We start from the raw sequence: 25,507 nt of genomic DNA, 5'->3' as shown, positions 1-25,507 counted from the left end.
ACCGGGGAGGGAAGGAAGGTCTGTACCTCTTTATTTTTTTTTTACTGTTGGCAGTATGGAGTACAATTTTCCTATTCTGGAGTTCTCCTTTAAATGCACCTCTGTAGTTTCAAACAAGGATGGTCTCAGAAATGTCATTAAGCCCTACAGGCTGTAGAGAACTACATGTGTAGATCCAATATACCTCCAATCATCGTGTTTGTGTTTGGGCACATGATCAATAGGGATGACTGAAAAGGATGTATTGGATCCATTGTGAATGGTCGCACAATGTCTCGACAGACTGTGTAGCAAAAAACCTGTCTTCACGTTGAATCTGTGCTTATTGATCCTATTCCTAAGTTTCAGGGTGGTGTCGCCGACATACTGAACTCCACAGTGGCATCTGATCAGATATATCACATAATCTGATTCGCACATCAGATGGAACTGGATGGAAAAGTTCTCCCCTGTTACATGGGAGGTAAATTTCTGTTTATTTTGTTGGATCTCTAAACAACATAAACATCTGTTTTCACCGCATTGAAAGATCCCCAGCCGGCTTGTTTTGGGTCTCTTGGGTTTATACTGCTTTAATTGGCTGGAGGCCAAGATATTTTTTAGAGATGGTGCTTTGCAGAACGCTACTCCAGATAGTTTAGCAAGGGACCTTTTAAAAAATTATCACCTTCCAGGAGGAGCCAGTGCTTCCTCAAGATGTTCTTGATCTCTGATGCAGATGTACTATAGGTGGTAATAAAATTGAGATCCCATTTTCTCTCCACATCAACTTCTCCTACTATTCTTTTTTGGAGGGGGGATTAGGAATTCTGCTTGAGTAAGTTTTTTTGGGGTATTTTTTCTCCAAAAACTGCTTTTGGAGAATACCAGCCTGTGCTCATAGATCCTCTTATCTACTGCAGTTTTCCTAATTCTCTGGTATTGAGAATATGGGACATTTTCAAGCCACTTTTAGTGGCCACTTCCAAATTCAACATAACTATTAGTATCAACCTTTAAAAAAAAAAAAAAGTTGAAGTAATAAATCTATTTTCATTATGGGAGATAATGAGATTTGATAGTGAAGGTAAGTCCCCATTGGTTGTTATACAGAGAACCCCGGGATTTTTCTACTGAGGACTGGGGACCTTTCTAGATGAAAACCAGATTGTTTATGTATCAACGATACAATATGAGGTGTTCCTTAATCTCTGCGTTACCCCAGATGTGACGAGTTTCAAAGGCCCCCATTAAAAGATAGGTGTACGAGGGGGCCACTTTGGCCCCCATAGCGGTAACAGAAGGGAAGAAGACCCATCTGCAGACAGCTGTTTCGGGGTGGTTGCCCCTCATCAGTGCAGAGCAGGGTGTTCTGGCTTGGCTGATGAGAGGCATATATATATATCTGTATTAAATCCTTTTTTGTGGCACATAGTCTTTGGGGTTTTTTCAGAGAGTATGAAATTTGTGCATATTTTAACCACTTAAGGACCCAGAGCGTACCTGTATGCCCTGAGTCCCCTCCCTTTCTATAACACTGGGCCAATTTACAAAATTGTGTTTTTTCTTCAATTTTGTCTCACACTGATTTTTTTTCCTGTTTCGCCGTTTTTGGGTAAAATGACTGATGTCATTACAAAGTAGAATTGGTGGCACAAAAAATAAGCCATAATATGGATTTTTAGGTGCAACATTGAAAGAGTAATTATTTTTTACAGGTAAGGAGGAAAAGAACGAAAGTGCAAAAACAGAAAAACCCTGGGTCCTTAACCCCTTAAGGACCCAGAGTTTTTCCGTTTTTGCACTTTTGTTTTTTTCCTCCTTACCATTTCAAAATCATAACCCTTTCAATTTTGCACCTAAAATTCCATAATATGACTTATTTTTTGCGCCATCAATTCTAATTTACATTTTACAAAAAAATCCAGGACAAAACAGGAAAAAAATTCCCTGTGTGACAAAATTTAAGAAAAAATGCCATTTTGTATCTTTTTGGGGGCTTCCGTTTCTACGTAGTGCATTTTCCGGTAGAAATTACACCGTATCTTTATTTTGTAGGTCCATACGGTTACAATGATACCCTACTTATATAGGTTTTATTTTTTCTTATCTCTAGAAAAATATCATAAGACTACATGCATGAAAATTAATACATTTAAAATTGTCATCTTCTGACCCCTATAACTTTATTTTTCTGCATACGGGCGGGTATGAGGGCTAATTTTTTGCGCCGTGATCTGAAGTTTTTATTGGTTCCATTTTTGTTTTGATTGGACTTTTTGATAGCTTTTTATTCATTTTTTTATGGTATAAAAAGTGACCAAAAATATGCTATTTCGAACTTTGGATTTTCTTTTGCAGGTACGCCATTGAACGTGCGGTTTTATTAATGATATATTTTTATTTTAGCGGCGATACCACATATATTTATTTTCATTTAAAGGTTTTTTTTTGAAAATGGGAAAAGGGAGGGGAGGGGGATTATTACTTTTATTAGGGAAGGGGTTAATTCATCATTAGTAAACTTTTTTCCACTTTTCTTTTTGTTATGTTATATCCCCCTCTAGGGACTATAACATGCATTACATTGATTCCTAACACTAATCATCGGCATAGAACTACATGCGGATGATCATAGTTATCGGGGCTTGACTTCTCTGGCCTGGATCTCTGGCATGGAGAAGTCAATTGCCGATGGGACACTGAGAAAGCAGGTAGGAGACCTTCCTTCGGCATCCTAGCTGATCGGGACACTGCAGTTTCACCGTGGTGTTCCAGATCAGCCTGACTGAGCTGCCGGGATGCAATTTTTTCTACTTTAGACATGGCGATCAACATTGATCGCCACATCTAAATGGTTAATAGTGCGCGGCACAACGATTGGTGCCGCACACTATTAGCCCAGGGTCCCAGCTTTCATTAGCCGCTGGGAACGACACTCTATGATGCGGGGTCACAGCGTGATCCCGCGTTATAGACCGTGACCGGGCGGAGGGCGTACAGGTACGCCCTGCGTCCTTAAGAGGTTGAGGGGTTAAAAATGCAGCATGTCCACTGAAGTCTATGGAGAGGGATAAAGACATAGATGCATCTATATGTGTTCTGTATTTCATATATTGCATTAGTATGTCATCAGTAGTCAATTCTTCATCCAAAGTCTAGTGATAACTGTTCAGGATTTACTGTGCAATACAGAAATGCAAGAGCAAAGCAATTACTGATGCCATTAGATCTGTATTTCAGATGCATATTAGATGCAACCTTTTGCTGACTCTGGACCCACTTCTGGATCCCGCAACTTACAATGGCCTCACATACAATAGTTTCAACATAAAATGGTCTTTTCTGGACCATTGTAACTTGAAACCAGACTCAACATACAATGCTACGGACAGTCCAGATCTGCAAAATGTGTCAATGGCCGGAAGATCTGACCAATCAGAATGGACATTCACTGGTAAAACCCCTGTATTACTGAAGTGTATACACTGACTGGTGTCTGGTAGCACCCCTACAGTACAGAGAGGTATTACATGTTCGGCACTGCTCTTTACCTGTGCCACAATTAGCTGCTCCTTTGGACACCAGGTGAGGGCGGCTCCATGTTACTTTTTTAGGACATTGCGTGTACTGTACAGGACCCTTTAGAAGCTCCTGTCCTCTACATAGACAGTGATTACAGCTCCCAGCAGATGTTTCTTACTTTTATGACTTGCTTTATCTATATTAGTTATTTACTTATTTTTGTTTAATCCTCACTTTTTCCTATTTTTGGATGACATTTTGGTGGCTTCAAGACCAATTACCAGGTTTCCATAGAGTTCTGGTCTCAACATACAATGATTTCAACATACAATGGTCATCCTGGAACCAATTCACATTGTAACTTGTGGGACCACTGTACCCCAATAGGGAATATAGACAGGATTTCGGGGGAGATTCATCCAAAACTGTGCAGAGGAAGAGTGGTGCAGTTGCCCATGGCAGCCAATCAGATTGCTTGTTTGATTTTTGACATGTCTCTTTAAAAATGAAAGAAACAATCTGATTGGATGCCATGGGCAACTGCACTACTTTTCCTCTAGACAAGTTTTGATAAATCTTCCCAGATTGCCTTTTTGAGACGGCCCCTTTAGTTAAAGAGAGAGTATAAGCTCATAACATCCCACAATATATATTCATCCGTTGCGACATGATCTTGGTCTTATATAGCAGCATATTTTTTTGCTACACGTAGGTAATAAAAAACAAACAAACAAAACAAAAAACAAAAAAACTGCACCATAATACAGCTTTAACATAAAGGTTACTGAATCCAATGTGCATATGGAAACAATGCGGGATCCAATTGTCCAGTGGGAACAATTATTTTCACCTATCAGAGAGAGCGCAATATCTAAATGTGGGGGAAAAAGAAACAGATCCGCTTAGAAGATAATAAGAGGAAAAAATAGGTCACTCAGCCCATTATTATTCTCGGTGCTACATGTCGCTGACAGCCAGTGTCTCAACAATTACCACTGCGGACCACTCTGCACTTTATTATGGCAGTCTATAGTCGCACATACATGTCATATAGGTTTCCGCTCCTATATTAGGTGCAATCTTTGCATCCGGATGAGTCGGTTTTCTATACCCAGCTCGATGAATGTTTTATATAGGTCAGGCAACCTGTGGTTTATTCAGCTGTCCAGCCAACACTTGCATCGAAAGCAATGGATATCATGACAGGTGGAAGGCTAGAGACCTGGTCTTTCTTGAGGTCATTATAAAGTCCAGTGCTTCCCTACTGGGGTGCCTCCAGCTGTTTCAAAACTACAAATCCCAGCATGCCCGGACAGCCGTTGGCTGTCCGGGCATGCTGGGAGTTGTAGTTTTGCAACCGCCGAACATTAATATAGTCAGGCATGGTGCAACCACCCAAGGCAAAAGCTAATTCTGCCGCCCCTTGATACGCCCCACCTTACTACTGGGGTGACACAATGTAACAAATCTCCTCCGCATGTAATCTTCTTACTACTGGGGTGACACACTGTAACAAACCTCCTCCTCATGTAATCTCCTTACTACTGGGGTGACACAATGTAACAAATCTCCTCCGCATGTAATCTTCTTACTACTGGGGTGACACACTGTAACAAACCTCCTCCTCATGTAATCTCCTTACTACTGGGGTGACACACTGTAACAAACCTCCTCCTCATGTAATCTCCTTACTACTGGGGTGACACACTGTAACAAACCTCCTCCTCATGTAATCTCCTTACTACTGGGGTGACACACTGTAACAAACCTGCTCCTCGTGTAATCTCCTTACTACTGGGGTGACACACTGTAACAAACCTCCTCCTCATGTAATCTCCTTACTACTGGGGTGACACACTGTAACAAACCTCTTCCTTATGTAATCTCCTTACTACTGGGGTGACACACTGTAACAAACCTCCTCCTCATGTAATCTTCTTACTACTGGGGTGACACAAAGTAACAAACCTCCTCCTCATGTAATCTCCTTACTACTGGGGTGACACAATGTAACAAACCTCCTCCTCATGTAATCTCCTTACTATTGGGGTGACACACTGTAACAAACCTCCTCCTCATGTAATCTCCTCACTACTGGGGTGACACACTGTAACAAACCTCCTCCTCCTCATCTAATCTCCTTACTACTGTGGTGACACGGTAACAAACCCCCTCTTCATGTAATCTCCTTACTACTGGGGTGACACAATGTAACAAATCTCCTCCTCATGTAATCTTCTTACTACTGGGGTGACACACTGTAACAAACCTCCTCCTCATGTAATCTCCTTACTACTGGGGTGACACACTGTAACAAACCTCCTCCTCATGTAATCTCCTTACTACTGGGGTGACACACTGTAACAAACCTGCTCCTCGTGTAATCTCCTTACTACTGGGGTGACACACTGTAACAAACCTCCTCCTCATGTAATCTCCTTACTACTGGGGTGACACACTGTAACAAACCTCTTCCTTATGTAATCTCCTTACTACTGGGGTGACACACTGTAACAAACCTCCTCCTCATGTAATCTTCTTACTACTGGGGTGACACAAAGTAACAAACCTCCTCCTCATGTAATCTCCTTACTACTGGGGTGACACAATGTAACAAACCTCCTCCTCATGTAATCTCCTTACTATTGGGGTGACACACTGTAACAAACCTCCTCCTCATGTAATCTCCTCACTACTGGGGTGACACACTGTAACAAACCTCCTCCTCCTCATCTAATCTCCTTACTACTGTGGTGACACGGTAACAAACCCCCTCTTCATGTAATCTCCTTACTACTGGGGTGACACAATGTAACAAATCTCCTCCTCATGTAATCTTCTTACTACTGGGGTGACACACTGTAACAAACCTCCTCCTCATGTAATCTCCTTACTACTGGGGTGACACACTGTAACAAACCTCTTCCTTATGTAATCTCCTTACTACTGGGGGGACACATTGTAACAAACCTCCTCCTCATGTAATCTCCTTACTACTGGGGTGACACAATGTAACAAACCTCCTCCTCATGTAATCTCCTTACTATTGGGGTGACACACTGTAACAAACCTCCTCCTCATGTAATCTCCTCAATACTGGGGTGACACACTGTAACAAACCTCCTCCTCCTCATCTAATCTCCTTACTACTGTGGTGACACTGTAACAAACCCCCTCTTCATGTAATCTCCTTACTACTGGGGTGACACAATGTAACAAATCTCCTCCTCATGTAATCTTCTTACTACTGGGGTGACACACTGTAACAAACCTCCTACTCATGTAATCTCCTTACTACTGGGGTGACACACTGTAACAAACCTCCTCCTCATGTAATCTCCTTACTACTGGGGTGACACACTGTAACAAACCTCCTCCTCCTCATGTAATCTCCTTACTACTGGGGTGACACACTGTAACAAACCTCCTCCTCATGTAATCTCCTTACTACTGGGGTGTCACACTGTAACAAACCTCCTCCTCAAGTAATCTCCTTACTACTGGGGTGTCACACCGTAACAAACCTCCTCCTCATGTAATCTCCTTACTACTGGGTTGACACACTGCAACTACCCCGTAGTTGTGTAGTCTTCTTACTATTGGGGTGACACACTGTAACAAACCTCCTCTCCTCCTGTTGTAATTAATCAGGGGTTTTGCTGGATGGGCAGGTGCTTCTAACGCTGGCTAACTTTATTACTGGCTTTATTACTGCGGGCAGAGTGGCGCCCCCATCAAGAGTGCGCTCTAGGCAGCTGCCTATTATGCCTATAGGTAAAGCCGGCCCTAAATATAGTCCCTTCCCATTAAACATGTATGAGTGTATAGATCTGGTCTGCGGCTCAGGGACACCTGTCCTTCATTCCTTCAAGCATCAAGATGACAAAAGTTTCACCAGAAATCTAAACATTATAACTGCGCAGTTCTCGGACCACCAGGAAGACAGCTGTTCAGAGTAAATACAGTACCCCCCCCAGTTCACCTGTTCCCAACACTCTCGCAGTCACTCAATGTCTCTCAGTGTTTATCCTCAGTTTCCCTCGCTGTTCATGTCAGTATCAGTCTCGTCACCAGCAAAAAAAAAAGTTTTTTTTTTTTTTTTACAGTGTGTCTGGAGGACATACATTCATATGCCTGCCCGCAGATATGGCAAAGATAAGTTTGTTGGATGTACCAGAGCTGAGTTTGTCAGAGGCAGCAATCCTGGAGCGGCTACAGTAGATGCAGCAGTACACAGATTGTACACCTTTGGCAGAGCAGTGCGGTTGGTCAGATATAGCAGAGTTGTACTTTGTCGTCTAGAACAGTGTTTCCCAACCAGGGTGCCTCCAGCTGTTGCAAAACTACAACTCCCAGCATGCCCGGACAGCCTTTGGCTGTCCGGGCATGCTGGGAGTTGTAGTTTTGCAACAGCTGGAGGCACCCTGGTTGGGAAACACTGGTCTAGAACTCAGTGACATACAGTAGTGCATAGTTATGATGTATAAAAAATACAGCTACAGGTTTAGCAATGCTTCATTTATATAATAGGACTTTGTCATACGCATAATAGGTGACCTTTTTTTTTGCTTTAATACAGGCAGAATCAGTAACATAGTTTGTAAGGTTAAAAAAAAAAAAAAGACTAGAGTCCATCAAGTTCAATCTAAAAGCCTACTGTGTTGATCCAGAGCAGTGTTTCCCAACCGGTGTGCCCCCAGCTGTTGCAAAACTACAACTCCCAGCATGCCTAGAAAGCCTTTGGCTGATTGGATATTCTGGGAGTTATAGTCTCCCTGGTTTGGAAACACTGATCCATAGGAAGGCAAAAAAATTAAATAAAAAATCATGAGGCTGATGCCAATTGCCCCATAACAGAGAAAAAAATCCTTCCCGTTGATCCAGGGATTTATTCTGACTGCCATATTTATGAGGGTTTTTTGCCTTCCTCTGGATCAACTCAACTCAGTAGGGACTTATTAGGGATATAGGTTGAACTTGATGGACTCTGGTCTTTTTTCAACCTTATGAACTATGTTACGTTGTTACTATGACTTCAATATGGCTTTGAAATAAATCCCCGGATCAACATTTTGTCCCTGTAAATCTAATAGTATCCATAACTTGTAATATTAATCAATTATGTAACAACGAATGGTGACAACCATTAACAATTACATCTAGGCCAGTTGTCTTCAAGTCCTGGCCGTCCAGATGTTGCAAAACTACTACTCCAAGCATGCCCGGACATTACTGGGAGTTGTAGTTTCACAACATCTGGAGGGTCACAATTTGGAAACCACTGATCTAGGATATCAAAACATTTAATCACCATCCTGATTCATCATTCACCACAAATGTATCACAATGACATGTCAGGAAGTATAATTCCCTATGAAGCAAGTTTAACACGCTGGTCGTAGATCTTTAGGAGATTCTCCAGCATGAATAACACTAACCACATTGTTGCGATGATTTTTTATAAATTTTTTTGTGTTTTGTGGGTATAGGTGTACAATGATCGAAAATTACTACAAATCAATGTATCTATTATAACAAAAATAAAAAATAAATAAAAACAGCTATTGACATCTATGGCTAGCCTCAATACATGCAATGAACTGACTGAACTGGGCACCTATGTCTGCACGCTGAGCAAATGACATTGTTTAAATGGGTATAGTCAGGATGAATGGAAAGTCTACAGAAAATTCACCTTTCCGGTAGTCCGGTGTGAGGATGTCATTACCCATTGACCCCCCACAGCGGCTGCAGTCATGAAAGGGTTAAAGCTGAAGGAGATCTCCAGTAAAATCACCAACCAGTGTCTTTGCCACATACAGCAACAACTTAACAGCAATTTACATGCTTGTGGTTTGTGTTAGAAACTATCTCGCATAGCCCTCCTGCGGGGACTATTTGCCAGTAAATATTTACAGTAGTAATCTATTTACGCTAATAACAATAATATAAATAACAACAATAATAACAATAATAATATTAACAAAAATAATAAGAACAATATTATTAGAAATCATATTAATAATAATAATTGCACACAACTCAATACAATCACTGGTTTATCATTTAGTATCTAAGCCAGTGTTTCGCAAACAAGGGGGCCTCCAGCTGTTGCAAAACTACAACTCCCAGCATGCCCGGACAGCCATTTATTATCTAAGCCAGTGTTTCGCAACCAGGGTGCCTCCAGCTGTTGCAAAACTACAACTCCCAGTATGCCTGAACAGCCATTTAGTATCTAAGCCAGTGTTTCGCAACCAGGGTGCCTCCAGCTGTTTCAAAACTACAACTCCCAGCATGCCCGGACAGCCATTTAGTATCTAAACCAGTGTTTTGCAACCAGGGTGCCTCCAGCTGGTGCAAAACTACAACTCCCAGCATGCCCGGACAGCCGAAGGCTGTCCGGGCATGCTGGGAGTTGTAGTTTTGCAACAGCTGGAGGCACCCTGGTTGCGAAACCCTGATCTAAGCATTGACAGCAGTTGCCATATGTTGGCAAGCTATAGATGTTGTAAGGGCAGTTGAGTACCAGGCTGCTTCATCAGCCAAGCATGATACCCTGCCAGTGCCCTCTGCCACTTTATTCTTCCTTACATTACCCATGTAACTGGGCAGGACAGAAATACCACCACCTTTGACTCTCTACTATGCCCCAGCATCCAAGCCCAGGCATCTGAGTACCGATATTCGCGATAAAAATTTGCATTACAAATATTGGTGCCCAACACTAATGGGCACCCAGGTTGCACCGTACAAGTTAACATTACACAGAACCAGTACTCACCCAGTATTCCAGCCCAGTGGGAGACAGCAGAGGCCAGCAGCATGAGGCAGCCCATGAAGCACATCTGCCCCAGCAGCAGTTCTTTCCTTTTCCTGCGGGTCCTGCTCTTCTTCTGCCTGCTCTCCAGCATTCCTGGCAGGGCACAGACCTGGCACTGCTCTCCCTGTGTCAGTGCAAGCATCATGTCCACATCCATACAATGCACTCACTTAATGGATAAAAGACAAGTGATCCCCCCTCTGCAGAGTGTAGAGAGTGAAGGGACTGTGCAATGCTGTCGGTACTTCTTCCAACTCCAGCTCCTTGTGCTGTGCTCCTCCTGTGCTCCTAATCCATGTTACATGCGTCTGGGCAGATCACACACAAGAGGCAGCATGATGCAGGCAGGGGAAGAACACTAGGCTGTGGGCTGCTGCTGCTGCTGCTGCTGATCATGGGGAGAGAACTGCTGCTGAGCACTGGTTTCATTCACACTCATCCCCTGGGAGGGCTGCTTACATAGACACACATGCAGCTCCTACAAACAAAAGCAACTAGAAGAGAGCTCACTGCTCAAACTTTACAGTCATCAGCACAAAAGCTTCCAATTCCTCAGGCTGCTCCACTCTCCGCCTTCTCATTCCCATTCCCACCCCTTCCAAGTCATTTTTTTTTTCTTACGCACTTCATAGGCTGAAGTCAGATCCTCGTTCACTTGCTTGTGAATGTCTATGTTATTCAGTGATCATAGTTATCCACAGACATAATGGGCAAACATCAATTCTGATGAGATAAAAAACACACACACACGCACACAGAAAAAAAAAAAAAAAAAACACTCAGATTTTTTTCAGCAGCTGTGCCAGAGGATCCGTACACGGATTAGCCCCAAATTGAAAACTGCAGACAATTATGTATATAGGTACTAGTGATGAGCAGCAGGGGCCATATTCGAATTTGCGATATTTTGCGAATATATAGACGAATAATCAGCCTATGTTTGCGAAATTCGTATATTCGCTATGTTTGTTTTTTTTCCATGCGAAAATTCGAAATGAAATCCGCATAGTGCGCATGCGCAAATATATCTCACCTAAAAGAAGGGAAGGATCAGTGTCCAGTCTGGAAGTGGCGATATTCACATAAAAAATGTGCATAAAAATGTGCATTAAAAAAACATGAATATGCATCATTGCGAATATATATCACTATATTCTAAATATTCCTGAAATCCCAAAGTGCCGATATTCGCTGTTAAAATTAGCATTTTGACTATTCGCGCTAGACGCTAATAGGTACAAATAAACGTAGCGAATGCTAATGTACATAGCCCAGGATAAAATAAATCCCTCTAAACCAGTGGTTCTTAACCTTGTTGGAGGTACTGAACCCCACCAGTTTCATATGCGCATTCACCGAACCCTTCTTAATTGGAAAAATAAAATATGATGTTTTCAAATCCAAAACATAGGAGGTATATATTTAAAGGACAACTGTTGTGGTACCGTTTTACATATGCCCGTGCCCGGGCCTCAAAAATAAACAAAATTAACTCATACATACCTTCCTACGAGCCTCCGTTGGTCCGGCACAGGCCTCACGGTCCGGCAGTGCTGACGTCATTACACTTCCTGGGGACAGGGAAGCCGCAGAGCCGTTGGCGTATCACCGGCCGTAGCGATGTCCCACCAGGCTGGTGATAGGCTGAGCCAAATGTCTTGTAAGAAGCCGGCTAGAGCTCCTTACATGTCGGCTCAGCCTATCACCAGCCGGGGCGGGACATTTTTACTGCAAATCAGTGTGACTTCTGCTGTTGTCTTTCAGAGACCAGTTCAGAAATGCGCGGCTTTACCTTGGCAAGTGCTACTCTCATGTCATTTTCGCAACAATGGCAGTGTTCCCCAACATTAGGCAGGCAGTGTTCCCCCACATTAGGCAGGCAATGTTCCCCCCACATTGGGCAGACAGTGTTTCCCCACATTAGGCAGACGTGCGCTATGTCCCGGCGGCCCTGCGTTTTTAATCTTAACGCGGGGCCTCAGGGAGTTAATAGTGATGGCAGGCAGTGTTCCCCCACATTAGGTTGGCAGTTTTCCCCCACATTAGGCAGGCAGTGTTCCCCCACATTAGGTTGGCAGCGTTCCCCCACATTAGACTGGCAGTGTTCCCCCACATTAGGAAGCCAGTGTTCCCTCACATTAGGCTGGCAGTGTTCCCCCACATTAGGAAGCCAGTGTTCCCCCACATTAGGCAGCCAGTGTTCCCCCACATTAGGCAGGCAGTGTTCCCCCACATTAGGCAGGCAGTGTTCCCCCCACCACATTAGGCAGGCAGTGTTCCCCCCACATTAGGCAGGCAGTGTTCCCCCCACATTAGGCAGGCAGTGTTCCCCACATTAGGCAGGCAGTGTTCCCCACATTAGGCAGGCAGTGTTCCCCCATATTGGGCAGGCAGTGTTCCCCCACATTAGGCAGGCAGTGTTCCCCCACATTAGGCAGGCAAGTGGTCTTCAACCTGCGGACCTCCAGATGTTGCAAAACTACAACTCCCAATGGCTGTCCGGGCATGCTGGGAGTTGTAGCTTTGCAACATCTGGAGGTCCACAGGTTTAAGACCACTGATGTAGGCAGTGCTCCCCACAGACATACAGCCTCCAGCCATATACAGTGTATGGCTGTAGGCTGTATGCCTGTGTACTGCCCACTTCAGACCGCTCCAGCTATAGCAGTAGGTCCCGGGACCGGTGGTTGGAGCACCAAAGATGACGTGCTGCTGGTCACTTACCAAGCTGGTCTTCCTCCTTCTCTATCATCCGGCCCTCGGCGCCTTCGTTTCCATGGGCGCATGCACGGGACGTCAGTGACGTTCCGGTGTGCGCTATGTTCCGACGGCCCTGCGTTTTTAAACTTAACGTGGGGCCGCAGGGAGTTAATAGTGATGGGGGAATTGCCCCGTTGCTACAGGATGGGCAAATACCGGCTCTGCTCAGGGCCCCAAGCAATTGTTTGGTTTGCCTGTCCTGTTGCGACCTCCCCCGCCGAACCCCCGGGACTGACTCACCGAACCCCTGGGGTTCGATCGAACCCAGGTTAAGAACCACTGCTCTAAACAGTAGTCCATTATAATAATAATAATGTGAGGAAAGAAACTCGTCCAGCACCAAAGGCTTGCAGGTAAAATCAAAGCTTGCTTTATTATAATCTTTGGACAAACGTCACATACAGAGAGAATGTTTATAATAATAATTGTGCTATCAGTATGAACTCCCACTATACAAATCACTAGCACATAAGTTATGAGTCATTTTAAGTAAAATGCAAACAATCTGTATTGGTGAATATACACACAAAAAACATATAAGATAAATAGAGAACCTCGACCCAAATGGGGGAAAAGAAACCAAAACCAAGGTGGCCCCCCCAGGTCCATAAGGGAGCCACAAATGACGTAAATATGTTTGAACATTTTGAATACTAATCAATATACTGTAGATATACACAAAAGTGTTATAAAGTTCGCAAAAGGGCTACAAACATCACAATATAAACAGTACCAACATACGTAGTCTGAAAATGCTCCAGGACACTGAGGGGTCTCCACCCCAACGCAGCATCTCGGGATCAAAGCCCCTCGACAAAGGCTTTGATCCCGAAACGCTGCGTTGGGGTGGAGTCCCCTCAGTGTCCTGGAGCATTTTCAGACTAAGTATGTTGGTACTGTTTATATTGTGATGTTTGTAGCCCTTTTGCAAACTTTATAGCCCTTCTGTGTATGTCTATATTGATTAGTATTGATGTTTAAACATATTCATGTCATTTAGCTCCCTTATGGACCTGGGGGGGGGCCACTTTGGTTTTGTTTTCTTTTCCCCCATTTGGGTGGAGGTTCTCTATTTTATCTTATATGTTTGTGTGTGTGTATATTCACCAATAAAGATTTTTTTTGCATTTTTCTTAAAAAATAACTTATTTGCTAGTGATATAGATTAGCCCCATAATAAACATGTAGATTTTATAATCGTTAGTCTGTTCATTATCTGGGCAGATTTCTTATGCTGCTATTGCATCGTCCTTAGAATGGAATAGAATTTAGAAATGGAATCCATGACTTTTACATAATTTTATCATTCATTGCTGCTCTTTTTGTGCATTTAGGGTAGGCAATGATTGTTACAAATGCCCAGGAATAACCAAACAATTACTATCATTGTGACATGTAAACCAACCTATACAACAAGTTATCTATTGAGAAATCAACCTCATGGACCTCCGCGTTTACGTGCTAAGGTAATATGACAAAGTTATATGACCACTGGGACTAATGATTTGCAGGGATCCTGTGCACAATGTACAGTAGAGTAATGTCATTGGCATACTGGTGCCAGGGATTCTGGTGCATGGCGATGTGGGACCAGGAGCAAATAGAGGGGTGAGTATGTTTTTTTTTTACTTTATAATTTCTCATATCATTCTCTGCCACTCAGAATGTTTTTCCCTTAAAGGGAATGTTATTTTACAGTTAGTTTAACAAGCAGTTAGAGATTGGCTGTAGAAGTAATTGGCTTGCAGTTTACTGTATGTGCCACTACTGAAGTACACTAGGCTGAATGCATCAGTAGGTTTGGGGGATCTGCTGGGACTTTGGGAAAAAGTTAAGAGTATAAGATAATAAGTTAAAGGGTGAAGTGCTCCAACCCAGGGTCAGCAGAAGTTAGATCAGTTTTGGAAGTTAAAATAAAAGTCCTTGTCCTGGTGGGCAAGTGGATAGCTAGAGAGATTTTTTCCCCTTCAGTCTATGGAGTGGACTGGGGGGTTTGGCCTGTAAACATGATTTAGCTGGCAAAGCCTGGGTAGTTGGCCTGGTTTGTACAGTCCTGGCTAACCTAATACAAAGATGAAAGAGTAGTAAAGGAGATCACTGAGGTCTGCCAGACTATCCCCTAGTTGTCCTGGGAGGAGAACTGAAGGTGGGTCTTAGGGGATAGACAACTGGGTGCAGATTTGGCAGGAAACTACATCTGGGTCAGCTTCCCCCACTGGTTACCCCTAAGGAAGTCAGCAGCAGCCTAGCAATATGCCTGGGTACAAGAAAGTATACCAACCCTAACCTCTAGTATGGCTTTTGAATAGGAATATTTATAGTGCAATATTTTTTCTATATATTTTTCATAAATATTAATTATTGTGTCAAATTTCATTTATTCAAATAAATTGTGTCATGTTGGCACTTTAGTGTTTTAGTAGTGTACTGTATTTTAGACATAACATGCACTTTATTATTGTGTTCAAGTTTACTATTTTAAATGTAATAACACCCGTAAAGGGCTAAACTAACAAACACTATATCCTACAAGATAGGGACCCTTAAAAGAATGGGATGCAGAAAACCAATATAAAGACAACCTTTATTGAAATTCCATATACAAAATTGCTAAAATACATTTAAAGGTTAGTGGTGAAAATATTCAGAGAAGACAAAAAGAGGTTGGCTGATGGGTGCATTTAACAATGTATAAAAGATATGCAATACGAGAACAGTACATTGGGCCAGGTATATTTGTATTCATAACCACCACCTACCGGTAACCACCACCTACTGGCCTCAATAAGGAACACCATATAAGCCCAGCACAATGAAAATCCAAAGGATAGATGCAAAGTCATAACAAAGTAATAGTACAATTCCCATACAAACAAGAGTTTGCAACACCAACACATGTGTTTTGCTAAATGCTTCTTCTGGGAGAAGAGGAAGAAGCATTTGGCAAAATGCTTGAGGTTATGAGCTCTGCTCTTTTTAGTAATCCATTAGGGTCTGAGCACTTAGATCCCAACCAATCAAAAAGTTTCTCTCTGACATGTAAAATATATATTTTTTTAACCCCTTAAGGACCAGGCCATTTTACACCTTAGGACCAGAGCGTTTTTTGAACATCTGACACTGTCACTTTAAGCATTAATAACTCTAAGACGCTTTTACCTATCATTCTGATTCCAAGATTGTTTTTTCGTGACATATTCTACTTTATGTTATTGGTAAAATTTTGTCGATACTTGCATCGTTTCTTAGTGAAAAATTCAAAAATTTGCTGAAAAAATAGAAAATTTAGCATTTTTCTAACTTTGAAGCTCTCTGCTTGTAAGGAAAATGGATATTTCAAATAATTATTTTTTTTATTCACATATACAATATGTCCACTTTATGTTTGCATCATAAAATTTACGATTTTTTACTTTTGGAAGACACCAGAGGGCTTCAAAGTTCAGCAGCAATTTTCCAATTTTTCACAAAATTTCCTAAATCACAATTTTTCAGGGACCAGTTCAGGTTTGAAGTGGATTTGAAGGGTCTTCATATTAGAAATACCCCATAAATGACCCCATTATGAAAACTGCACCCCCCAAAGTATTCAAAATGACATTCAGTCAGCGTTTTAACCCTTTAGGTGTTTCACAGGAATAGCAGCAAAGTGAAGGAGAAAATTCACAATGTTCATTTTTTACACTTGCATGTTCTTGTAGACCCAATTTTTGAATTTTTACAAGGGGTAAAAAGGAGAAAATGTATACTTATATTTGTAGCCCAATTTCTCTCGAGTAAGCACATACCTCATATGTCTATGTAAAGTGTTCGGCGGGCACAGTAGAGGGCTCAGAAGCGAAGGAGCGACGAGGGGATTTTGGAGAGTACGTTTTTCTGAAATGGTTTTTGGGGGGCATGTTGCATTTAGGAAGCCCCTATGGTGCCAGAACAGGAAAAAATACCCACATGGCATACCATTTTGGAAACTAGACCCCTTGAGGAACGTAACAAGGAATAAAGTGAGCCTTAATACCCCACAGGTGTTTCACGACTTTTGCATATGTAAAAAAAGTTTTAAAAATGTCACTAAAATGTGTGTTTCCACCCAAATTTCACATGTATGCAAGGGTTAATAGCAGAAAATACCCCCCCAAATTTGTAACCCCATCTCTTCTGAGTATGGAGGTACCCCATAAGTTGACCTGAAGTGTACTACGGGCGAACTACAATGCTCAGAAGAGAAGGAGTCATATTTGGCTTTTTGAGAGCAAATTTTGCTCGGGGGCATGTCGCATTTAGGAAGCCCCTATGGTGCCAGGACAGCAAAAAATACCCACATGGCATACCATTTTGGAAACTAGACCCCTTGAGGAACGTAACAAGAAATAAAGTGAGCCTTAATATCCCACAGGGGTTTCACGACTTTTGCATACGTAAAAAAAAAAAAAAAATTTTCACTAAAATGTGTGTTTCCCCCCCAAATTTCACATTTTTGCAAGGGTTAATAGCAGAAAATACCCCCCAAAATTTGTAACCCCATCTCTTATGAGTATGAAGGTACCCCATAAATTGACCTGAAGCGCACTACGGGCAAACTACAATGCTCATAAGAGAGGGAGTCATATTTGGCTTTTTGAGAGCAAATTTTGCTCGGGGGGCATGTCGCATTTAGGAAGCCCCTATGGTGCCAGGACAGCAAAATAACCCCCACATGGCATACCATTTTGGAAACTAAACCCCTTGAGGAACGTAACAAGGGGTACAGTGAGCATTTACCCCCCACTGGTGTCTGTCAGATCTTTGGAACAGTGGGCTGTACAAAATTTTTAATTTGCGCAGCCCACTGTTCCAAAGATCTGTCAGACACCAGTGGGGGGTAAATTCTCACTGCACCCCTCATTACATTCTGTGAGGGGTGTAGTTTCCGAAATGGGGTCACATGTGAGGTTTTGTTTTTTTTGCGTTTGTCAAAACTGCTGTAACAATCAGCCAGCCCTGTGCAAATCACCTCAAATGTACATGGTGCACTCTCCCTTCTGGGCCTTGTTGTGCGCCCTCCAGAGCACTTTGCGCCCACATATGGGGTATCTCCGTAGTCGGGAGAAATTGCATTACAAATTTTGGGGGGCGTTTTTCCCTTTTACCTCTTGTCAAAATGAAAAGTATGGGGCAACACCAGCATGTTAGTGTAAAAAAAATTTTTTTTTTACACTAACATGCTGGTGTAGACCCCAACTTCACCTTTTCATGAGGGGTGAAAGGAGAAAAAGCCCCCCAAAATTTGTTAAGAAATTTCTCCCGAGTACGGCGATACCCCATATGTGACCCTAAACTGTAGCCTTGAAATACGACAGGGCTCCAAAGTGAGAGCGCCATGCGCATTTGAGGCCTAAATTAGGGACTTGCATAGGGGTGGACATAGTGGTATTCTACGCCAGTGATTCCCAAACAGGGTGCCTCCAGCTGTTGCAAAACTCCCAGCATGCCTGGACAGTCAACGGCTGTCCGGCAATACTGGGAGTTGTTGTTTTGCAACAGCTGGAGGCTCCATTTTGGAAACAGTGGCGTACCAGACGTTTTTCATTTTTATTGGGGAGGGGGGCTGTGTAGGGGGTATGTGTATATGTAGTGTTTTTTACTTTTTATTTTATTTTGTGGTAGTGTAGTGTAGTGTAGTGTTTTTAGGGTACAGTCACATGGGCGGGGGATTACAGCGAGTTTGAGCTGCCGCGCAAAATTTGCTGCATCGCAAACTTGCAGCCTGATACTCACTGTAAGCCCCCTGCCCATGTGAATGTACCCTGTACATTCACAGTGGGGGGGGGACCTCCAGCTGTTGCAAAACTACAACTCCCACCATGCACAGTCCATCAGTGCATGCTGGTAGTTATAGTTTTGCAACAGCTGGAGGCACACGGGTTGGGAAACACTGAGTTAGGAAACAGACAATGTTTCCCAACCAGTGTGCCTCCTGTTGTTGCAAAACCACAACTCCCAGCATTCTCAGGCATGCTGGGAGTAGTAGTTCGGCAACATCTTTAGAGCTAGATGTTGCCGAACTACAACTCCCAGCATGCTTGGAGTTGTAGTTTTGCAACATCTGGAGGACTACAGTTTGTAGACCACTAATACAGTGGTTCCCAATCTGTGCCCTTCCAGATGTTGCAAAACTACAACTCCCAGTATGCCAAAACTGTCCAGGCATGCTGGGAGTTGTAGTTCTGCAACATCTGAAGGGCCAGATGTTACAGAACTACAAATCCCAGCATGCCTGGACAGTAAGGGCATGCTGAGGATGTGTAGTTTTGCAACATCTGGAAGGGCACAGTGGTCTCCAAACTGTGGACCTCCAGATGTTGCAAAACTGCAACTCCCAGCATGCCCAGACGCCAAGGGCTGTCTGGGCATGCTGGGAGTTGTAGTATACAGGGTCCCAATACAGCAATGTATGACGCTTTACGGCGACGTGCATTGCTGTAAAGGGCCCGACCGCAGCTGAAGATCTACTCACCTGTCTCCGCCGCGGCCGTCTTCATCGTTTGGATCCGGGTCTTCAGGGACGAGGTAAGTACCGGGGCCGGTCCCCAGCACTCCCCCGTCCCCCGCCGCGTCCTCCGGTCTTCCTCCCGTCCTCTCCGGACTTCAAGTGGCCGGGCAGGACGGGAGGAAGTAACCGCCCCCCCTCCTGCGATTGGTCGGTTAACTAACCGACAGATCGCAGGGGATCGGAGGAGGTGGCAGGCTTGCCACCTCGCTCCTAGGCTCCAGCATGGTCCTGGCTGTCTGTGACAGCCGGGATCATGCGAAATTACCGGGCGGTCGGGTCCCAGAGACCCGATCAGCCCGGTATCGCCGCAGATCGCAAGGGCGATTTCCCTTGCGATTTGCGGCGATCGCCGACATGGGGGGCCTACATGGCCCCCCTCGGCGTTTGCCCTGGATGCCTGCTGAAGGATTTCAGCAGGCATCCAGTTCCGATCTCTGCCCGGCGAGCGGCAGAGACCGGAAAATGCCATGACGTTGTGGAACGTCATTGGTCCTTAAAGCCCATGGTGCCATGACGTTCCACAACGTCATTGGTCCTTAAGAGGTTAAAACAACAATGCCCATAAAATGTTATGGCTGATAGCTGTTCTTGCATTAACTATCTTCAGAATATTGGATTTATACAATGAATATACTGTAAATAAAACTCCTGTTGGTGGGCTAGTTCCCCCCTGGATTTCATTGTTTGAGCATGCAAGTTTATCAACCACATGAAATCTATCGACAGGTTGTTGGCGAACCATTAATCCCAGAATATCCTTTGTGTACTTAAATGTTTGAAAATTGTATATATAAAAAGAGTTGCAGTCACAAATATACAGTACAGTACAGAAACATAAAACAAGACGAGTACAAATAGACAAATGGACAAATAGATAGACCTAATCTGCCAGACCATACAAAATAATGGGGAAATTCATACACTATCATCTTTGGTTTGCAAAAAAGTTTGAAAATCAACAAATATTTAATTATTATTATTATTATTTTAAGTTCTTAATTCACTAGAATGCGGATTTACCCAGAGGCAAAAGGATTATTTCATCAGTTCATACAGTATGTTCCAATAACAAAGACAGATCTTCAACTAGCCGCAGAAAGCCTATGTATGGGTGTAACTAAACAAGTGGCTTTGCACCTGTATATGCAAGTGGCAGATGCGTTTATGTAGAATATAAGCTATAGTAGAGTATATCTGAGTGTCCTCATTTTCCAGCTCATAAATGACCTTGTTACATGTATAAGGAAGCCATTGTTTCAGAGATGATCCACTGTGCAGCTTTTCTGAATAATATATCCCAGGAGAGGTATGGAAAGTTTTACAGTAAAAGCTAATAAAATTGTTTTACTACGTATGAAGCTTTCCAGGAACAAGTGTTATCTATGGGATTTATTCTACGATCGCAAAGTGTAATCCTGAGTGACTGGCTTGTCTTAAAAACTGAAAGCATTTCAATTACTGATGTATATGTTATAATAAGCAGAATATACAGCCATGTGAACAGATTCATGATTCTTGTACAGCAGATGTTCTTTTAATATTAGCACATAATGTAGTAAAAAGTTTATCCAATTGGGGCATATAGACATAAAACAGGAGGTCAGCCGAAAAAGAGTTATCACTTAACTAGTCAATGGAATAGGAAAAATGTAATGCTACAGTTCACCTGTAGAGGCTGCTGTAGGGGCAAAATGTTGACCAACTCAACGTTGCAATAAATAAATGGTGGCCCAGGTTAGAGGAGGCAGAGCTGTGGTGATGAGGTGGTTTCTTGGGTGGCTTTCTTCTTGTTGGATATATTTCTGCTTGTTGGTATTATATAAAGGAGATTAGGATTTTAATAATCAATACAGATATAGCCAGTACATCTATGTGCAGCAGCATGCCGGGCATGTGAGGCCTAGACAAAATGTATGTGACTGGCAATGCATAATACTCACTCTGCACCTGACCCAGTAAATGTATACTGTTGCCTGGTGGTTAACGGCGATGCATATAGTACGCATATGTATGCTTCTCCACTCTAAGAAAAAGGGGCAGGGAATTCAACTTTTGACAGGAGTCCCTGCTCCTGAACAAACTTTGCTGGCACACTACACCAATAATGGAGCAAGCTTCACAAAAAGAGAAGTGTTTCTCCAATCAGGTTGGTGGTGGCTACATCTATACATCTTTACTTGTATCTGTTATTGTTTATAAATTCTCACTCTGTTATGGTTACATATAGCATCTACACTACATGTATTACTTTTTAGACAAGGGTCCACATTCACTTTGTTGTGCAAGAGTCATGGTCTTTGTTGTGCAATAGTGATGGCCATGCAACTTTAATGTTTCTCTATGAGGGAAAAAGTTGTAAATGACTTAAAAGGGTTACTCCACCCCTAGACATCTTATCCCCTATCCAAAGGATAGGGGATAAGATGTCTGATGGCAGGGGTCCCTCAGCTGCGGACCCCCGCAGTCTACTGTGCGGCACCCACCTGTAACGGCTTCCGGAACCGCTGGAGGCCCTCAGGCTAATACCATCCCTAATACCATGCGGGTGTGACATCACACGGGGGGCGGAGTCATGACATCACAATCTTTCGTTCTGGTTTTCGGGATGGTATTAGCCTGAGGCCCTCCAGCGGTTCCGGAAGCTGTTACAGGTGGGTGCCACATGATAGAATGCGGGGGTCCCCAGCGGCGGGACCCCCGCCATCACACATCTTAGCCCCTATCCTTTGGATAGGGGATAAGATGTCTAGGGGTGGAGTACCCCTTTAAATTTGTGCCCTATTTAAACTCTTTTACACAACTTGACACAACTTTTTCTTCTTATTTTCCCCCCTTACATTGCAATGTTGAAGTCAACATTTCCGATCCTTTGATCTCAAATATACATGTAGTGGAACAAAAACTAAAGGCAGAGCACCTCATAAAGTGGCACTGTATAACTTTGCTTGAGTGCTTTTAGCAATAACAAAAAGTGCACAGCTTTTGGGGTTATGTAAGACCACAACACCTTTATTTACCTTACTGACCCAATGGTCCTTATGTGGTACGGTGGAGGGAGCTGCGGTCTCAATGGAGGGCTACGCCAGACCCCTTGCATGTTGGCATTAGGATATCATCAATAGTAAAAATACCAGGAGGCTGAGATAAAAACCCTCAGGATAGGAAGATCCTCAAACGTCAGAGTTTTGTACTTTTGCTGTTGCCAATATCATTGATCTCAGATTTGATACTGTCAGAGGTGTCTGATGGCAGCTTATTCCATTCTACACATTGATGTTTATGGAGGAAAAGGGAGAAATATCAGTGTGTTTGGCCGACAAGTATTGTATGTATATGATCAACTTAGGCTGGGTTCACACTACAGTTTGTAACTACGGTTCCCGTATACGGCTGGGAGGAGGGGTGGGCGGGGCTTAATCGCGACGCCCGCACTCAGCCGTATTCGGGAACCGTAGTTAATGTATGTCTGAGCCGACCGGAGTGAACCGCAGCCTCCGGTCGGCTGCTTTTTCGGCCGTATGCGGTTTCCCGACCGCAGGCAAAAACGTGGTCGACCACGTTTTTGCCTGCGGTCGGGAAACCGCATACGGCCAAAGATGGAACTGTATACGGAACCGTAGTTACAAACCGTAGTGTGAACCCAGCCTTAAACAGAAAGATTTATTGAAATGACTCCATACTGCCACCTGGCAGAACAAAGTTTTATTGCAGCATTGTTTTTTCTGCCCCAGTGTACAGACCTTTATTACTAAGTAATAGTGGTATTTCTATTAACAATCAAGTCTTGAAATGGGGTATTTTAGCTTATCATTATTATTATTATTCATAATATTATTATTATTACTTTACTTGGAATAGTGCAGTCGATTTTTCTAATTTACTTTCCAAATTATGTTTTACCGTGGAAAACTACACTCCACTCTTAGTAAATGACCCCCACTAAATTTATTTTGTGGGTTAATCCGATACCCATATGTACATAATGGGGGGTATTTATCAAAGGATTTATGTGGTTTTTTTCACGTAACTTTGGCTCAATGCTTTGGCGCATTCTCTCCACTGTCATTTTTACAACTTTCTTAAAATCACATGGTCGTGTGTGTGTGATTTTAACTTTAGTCAGTAATTCATCATTTGTGTCAATCGATCTTTGGCGCAATTTTGTGCCTTTAGGTATTTTTTTGGCACAATTCACCGCCAATAAATTTTGCACATGGAAAAAACACTTAGCAATGTCAGAAAATGTAAACAAAGACAAATTCCAATTTTTAAACAGGGATCAATTTATGTAAGCGGGTAAACCAAAATGTAGCCGACAATAATAAAAATGTAGTGTGTGTGTTTAACCTTTTTTTTTTTTTTTTTACAATTTTTAGGTAGTATTACAACTCCCAGCATGGAACACACTCTTCCATGATGGGAGTAGTAGTACCTGTACTAATAGACAGATCGCCCGCTGCGATCTTTCTGTAAAATGAATAGATGCGGCCGCTCTTCTATAGTCCCCTGCACTCACGTATATATACACATATTCATATTTCCTGCAGAGCTGTGATTGGCTAGATGGTTCCAGCCAATCACAGCTCTCTGTGATAAATAGGAATATGTGTATATATACGGCCGTGCAGGGGACCATAGGAGAGCGGCCGCCGCATCCATACATTATACCGGAGGATCACAGCGGGTGTCAGGAGTGATACCCGCAGTGATCTTTCCATAACTGCAGGTAATAATACTCCCAACATGGAGCACACTCTGCCTCATGCTGGGAGCTGTAGTACCTGCATTAATAGACAGATCGCAGCGGGTGTCAGAAGTTACACTCGCTGCGATCTGTCTATTAATGCAGGTACTACAGCCCCCAGAGTGGAGCAGAGTGTACTCCATGTTGGGAGTAGTAGTGCCTGCTTAAGGACACATCACAGTGGATGTCACTACTGACACCCTCTGTGATTGTCCTGTCTATAGCAGAGATGGAGCGGCTGTATACATCGCTCGCATCCCTGCTCTGCACTATACTCCGGCCACTCATTCATTGATATTTTCCTCAGAGCTGTGATTGGCTGCAACCATCCGGCCAATCACAGCTCTGGGTGGGAAATATGAATGATGTTCTATTCACATCACTGGGTGGAGTATAGTACAGAGATGTGAGCGCTGTATACAGCAGCATCTCTGCTATATAATGGACGATCGCATCGGGTGTCAGGACTGAGACCCGGGGCGATCTGTCTATTACTACAGGTACTACTATTCCCTGCATGGAACAGTCTGTTCCATGCTGGAAGTAATAGTACTACCTAAAAAATGTAAAAAATTGAGAAAAAAAAGTGAAACACACACACTTTATTAAAAAATACTAAAAAGTTGGTTATAAAATATATACATTTCGTTTAATAAAATGTTTTCCATCACGGCAGCATCCTTTTTTTTTTTTTTTTGTACCCAACAAATTTTGGGTACCAAGAAAAAAAACAAAAACGCCAAAAGGTGTTTCCAAACAAATTTCCAAACAAATGAAAAAACGCCCCAAAAAACGCCAGATGCAGGACATTGCACTGGCAATTTTTCAGGCGTTTTTTTAATCCCTAAAAACGCAGGACAAAAAACGCCAGATAAAACGCCAAAATGCAGGGAAAAACTGTGGCAGTTTTTCTGGCGTTTTTTCTGGCATTTTTATGCCACAAAAATCGCAGGGCAAAAATCTCAGTGGAGTCCTAGCCTCGAGTTGAAAATAAAATCCATTTCACATGGTGGCTATAAACCCCACAAAAGAAAATAACTCATATCGCTTACTGATATACTGCAGGAGGGACCCCGAAATGGCCGCTCTACAGGGTAAAATACGCGTCCTCTGTGGGGGTAAGTTCTGTGTAAAAGTCGCTGTGAAC

The 25,507-nt window shown here is 43.0% G+C and overlaps 1 protein-coding gene across 1 annotated transcript in view; it reads right to left on the bottom strand.

The window, feature by feature from the left end:
* The window catches only part of SLC24A3 (solute carrier family 24 member 3), a 380,969-nt gene extending 370,097 nt beyond the window's left edge, over positions 1-10,872 (bottom strand). The window contains exon 1 of the mRNA XM_056567630.1: positions 10,289-10,872. Within this exon, the coding sequence (XP_056423605.1) occupies positions 10,289-10,484 (196 nt within the window). The 5' untranslated portion in view covers positions 10,485-10,872. The remainder of the gene's footprint in view (positions 1-10,288) is intronic.
* Between the last annotated feature and the right edge of the window lie 14,635 nt (positions 10,873-25,507).

Source organism: Hyla sarda, chromosome 3 (assembly GCF_029499605.1).
Source record: "Hyla sarda isolate aHylSar1 chromosome 3, aHylSar1.hap1, whole genome shotgun sequence".
Lineage (NCBI taxonomy): Eukaryota > Metazoa > Chordata > Amphibia > Anura > Hylidae > Hyla > Hyla sarda.
Note: the sequence above shows the minus strand (reverse complement) of the source record. Positions and strands in the feature narration are given on the sequence as shown.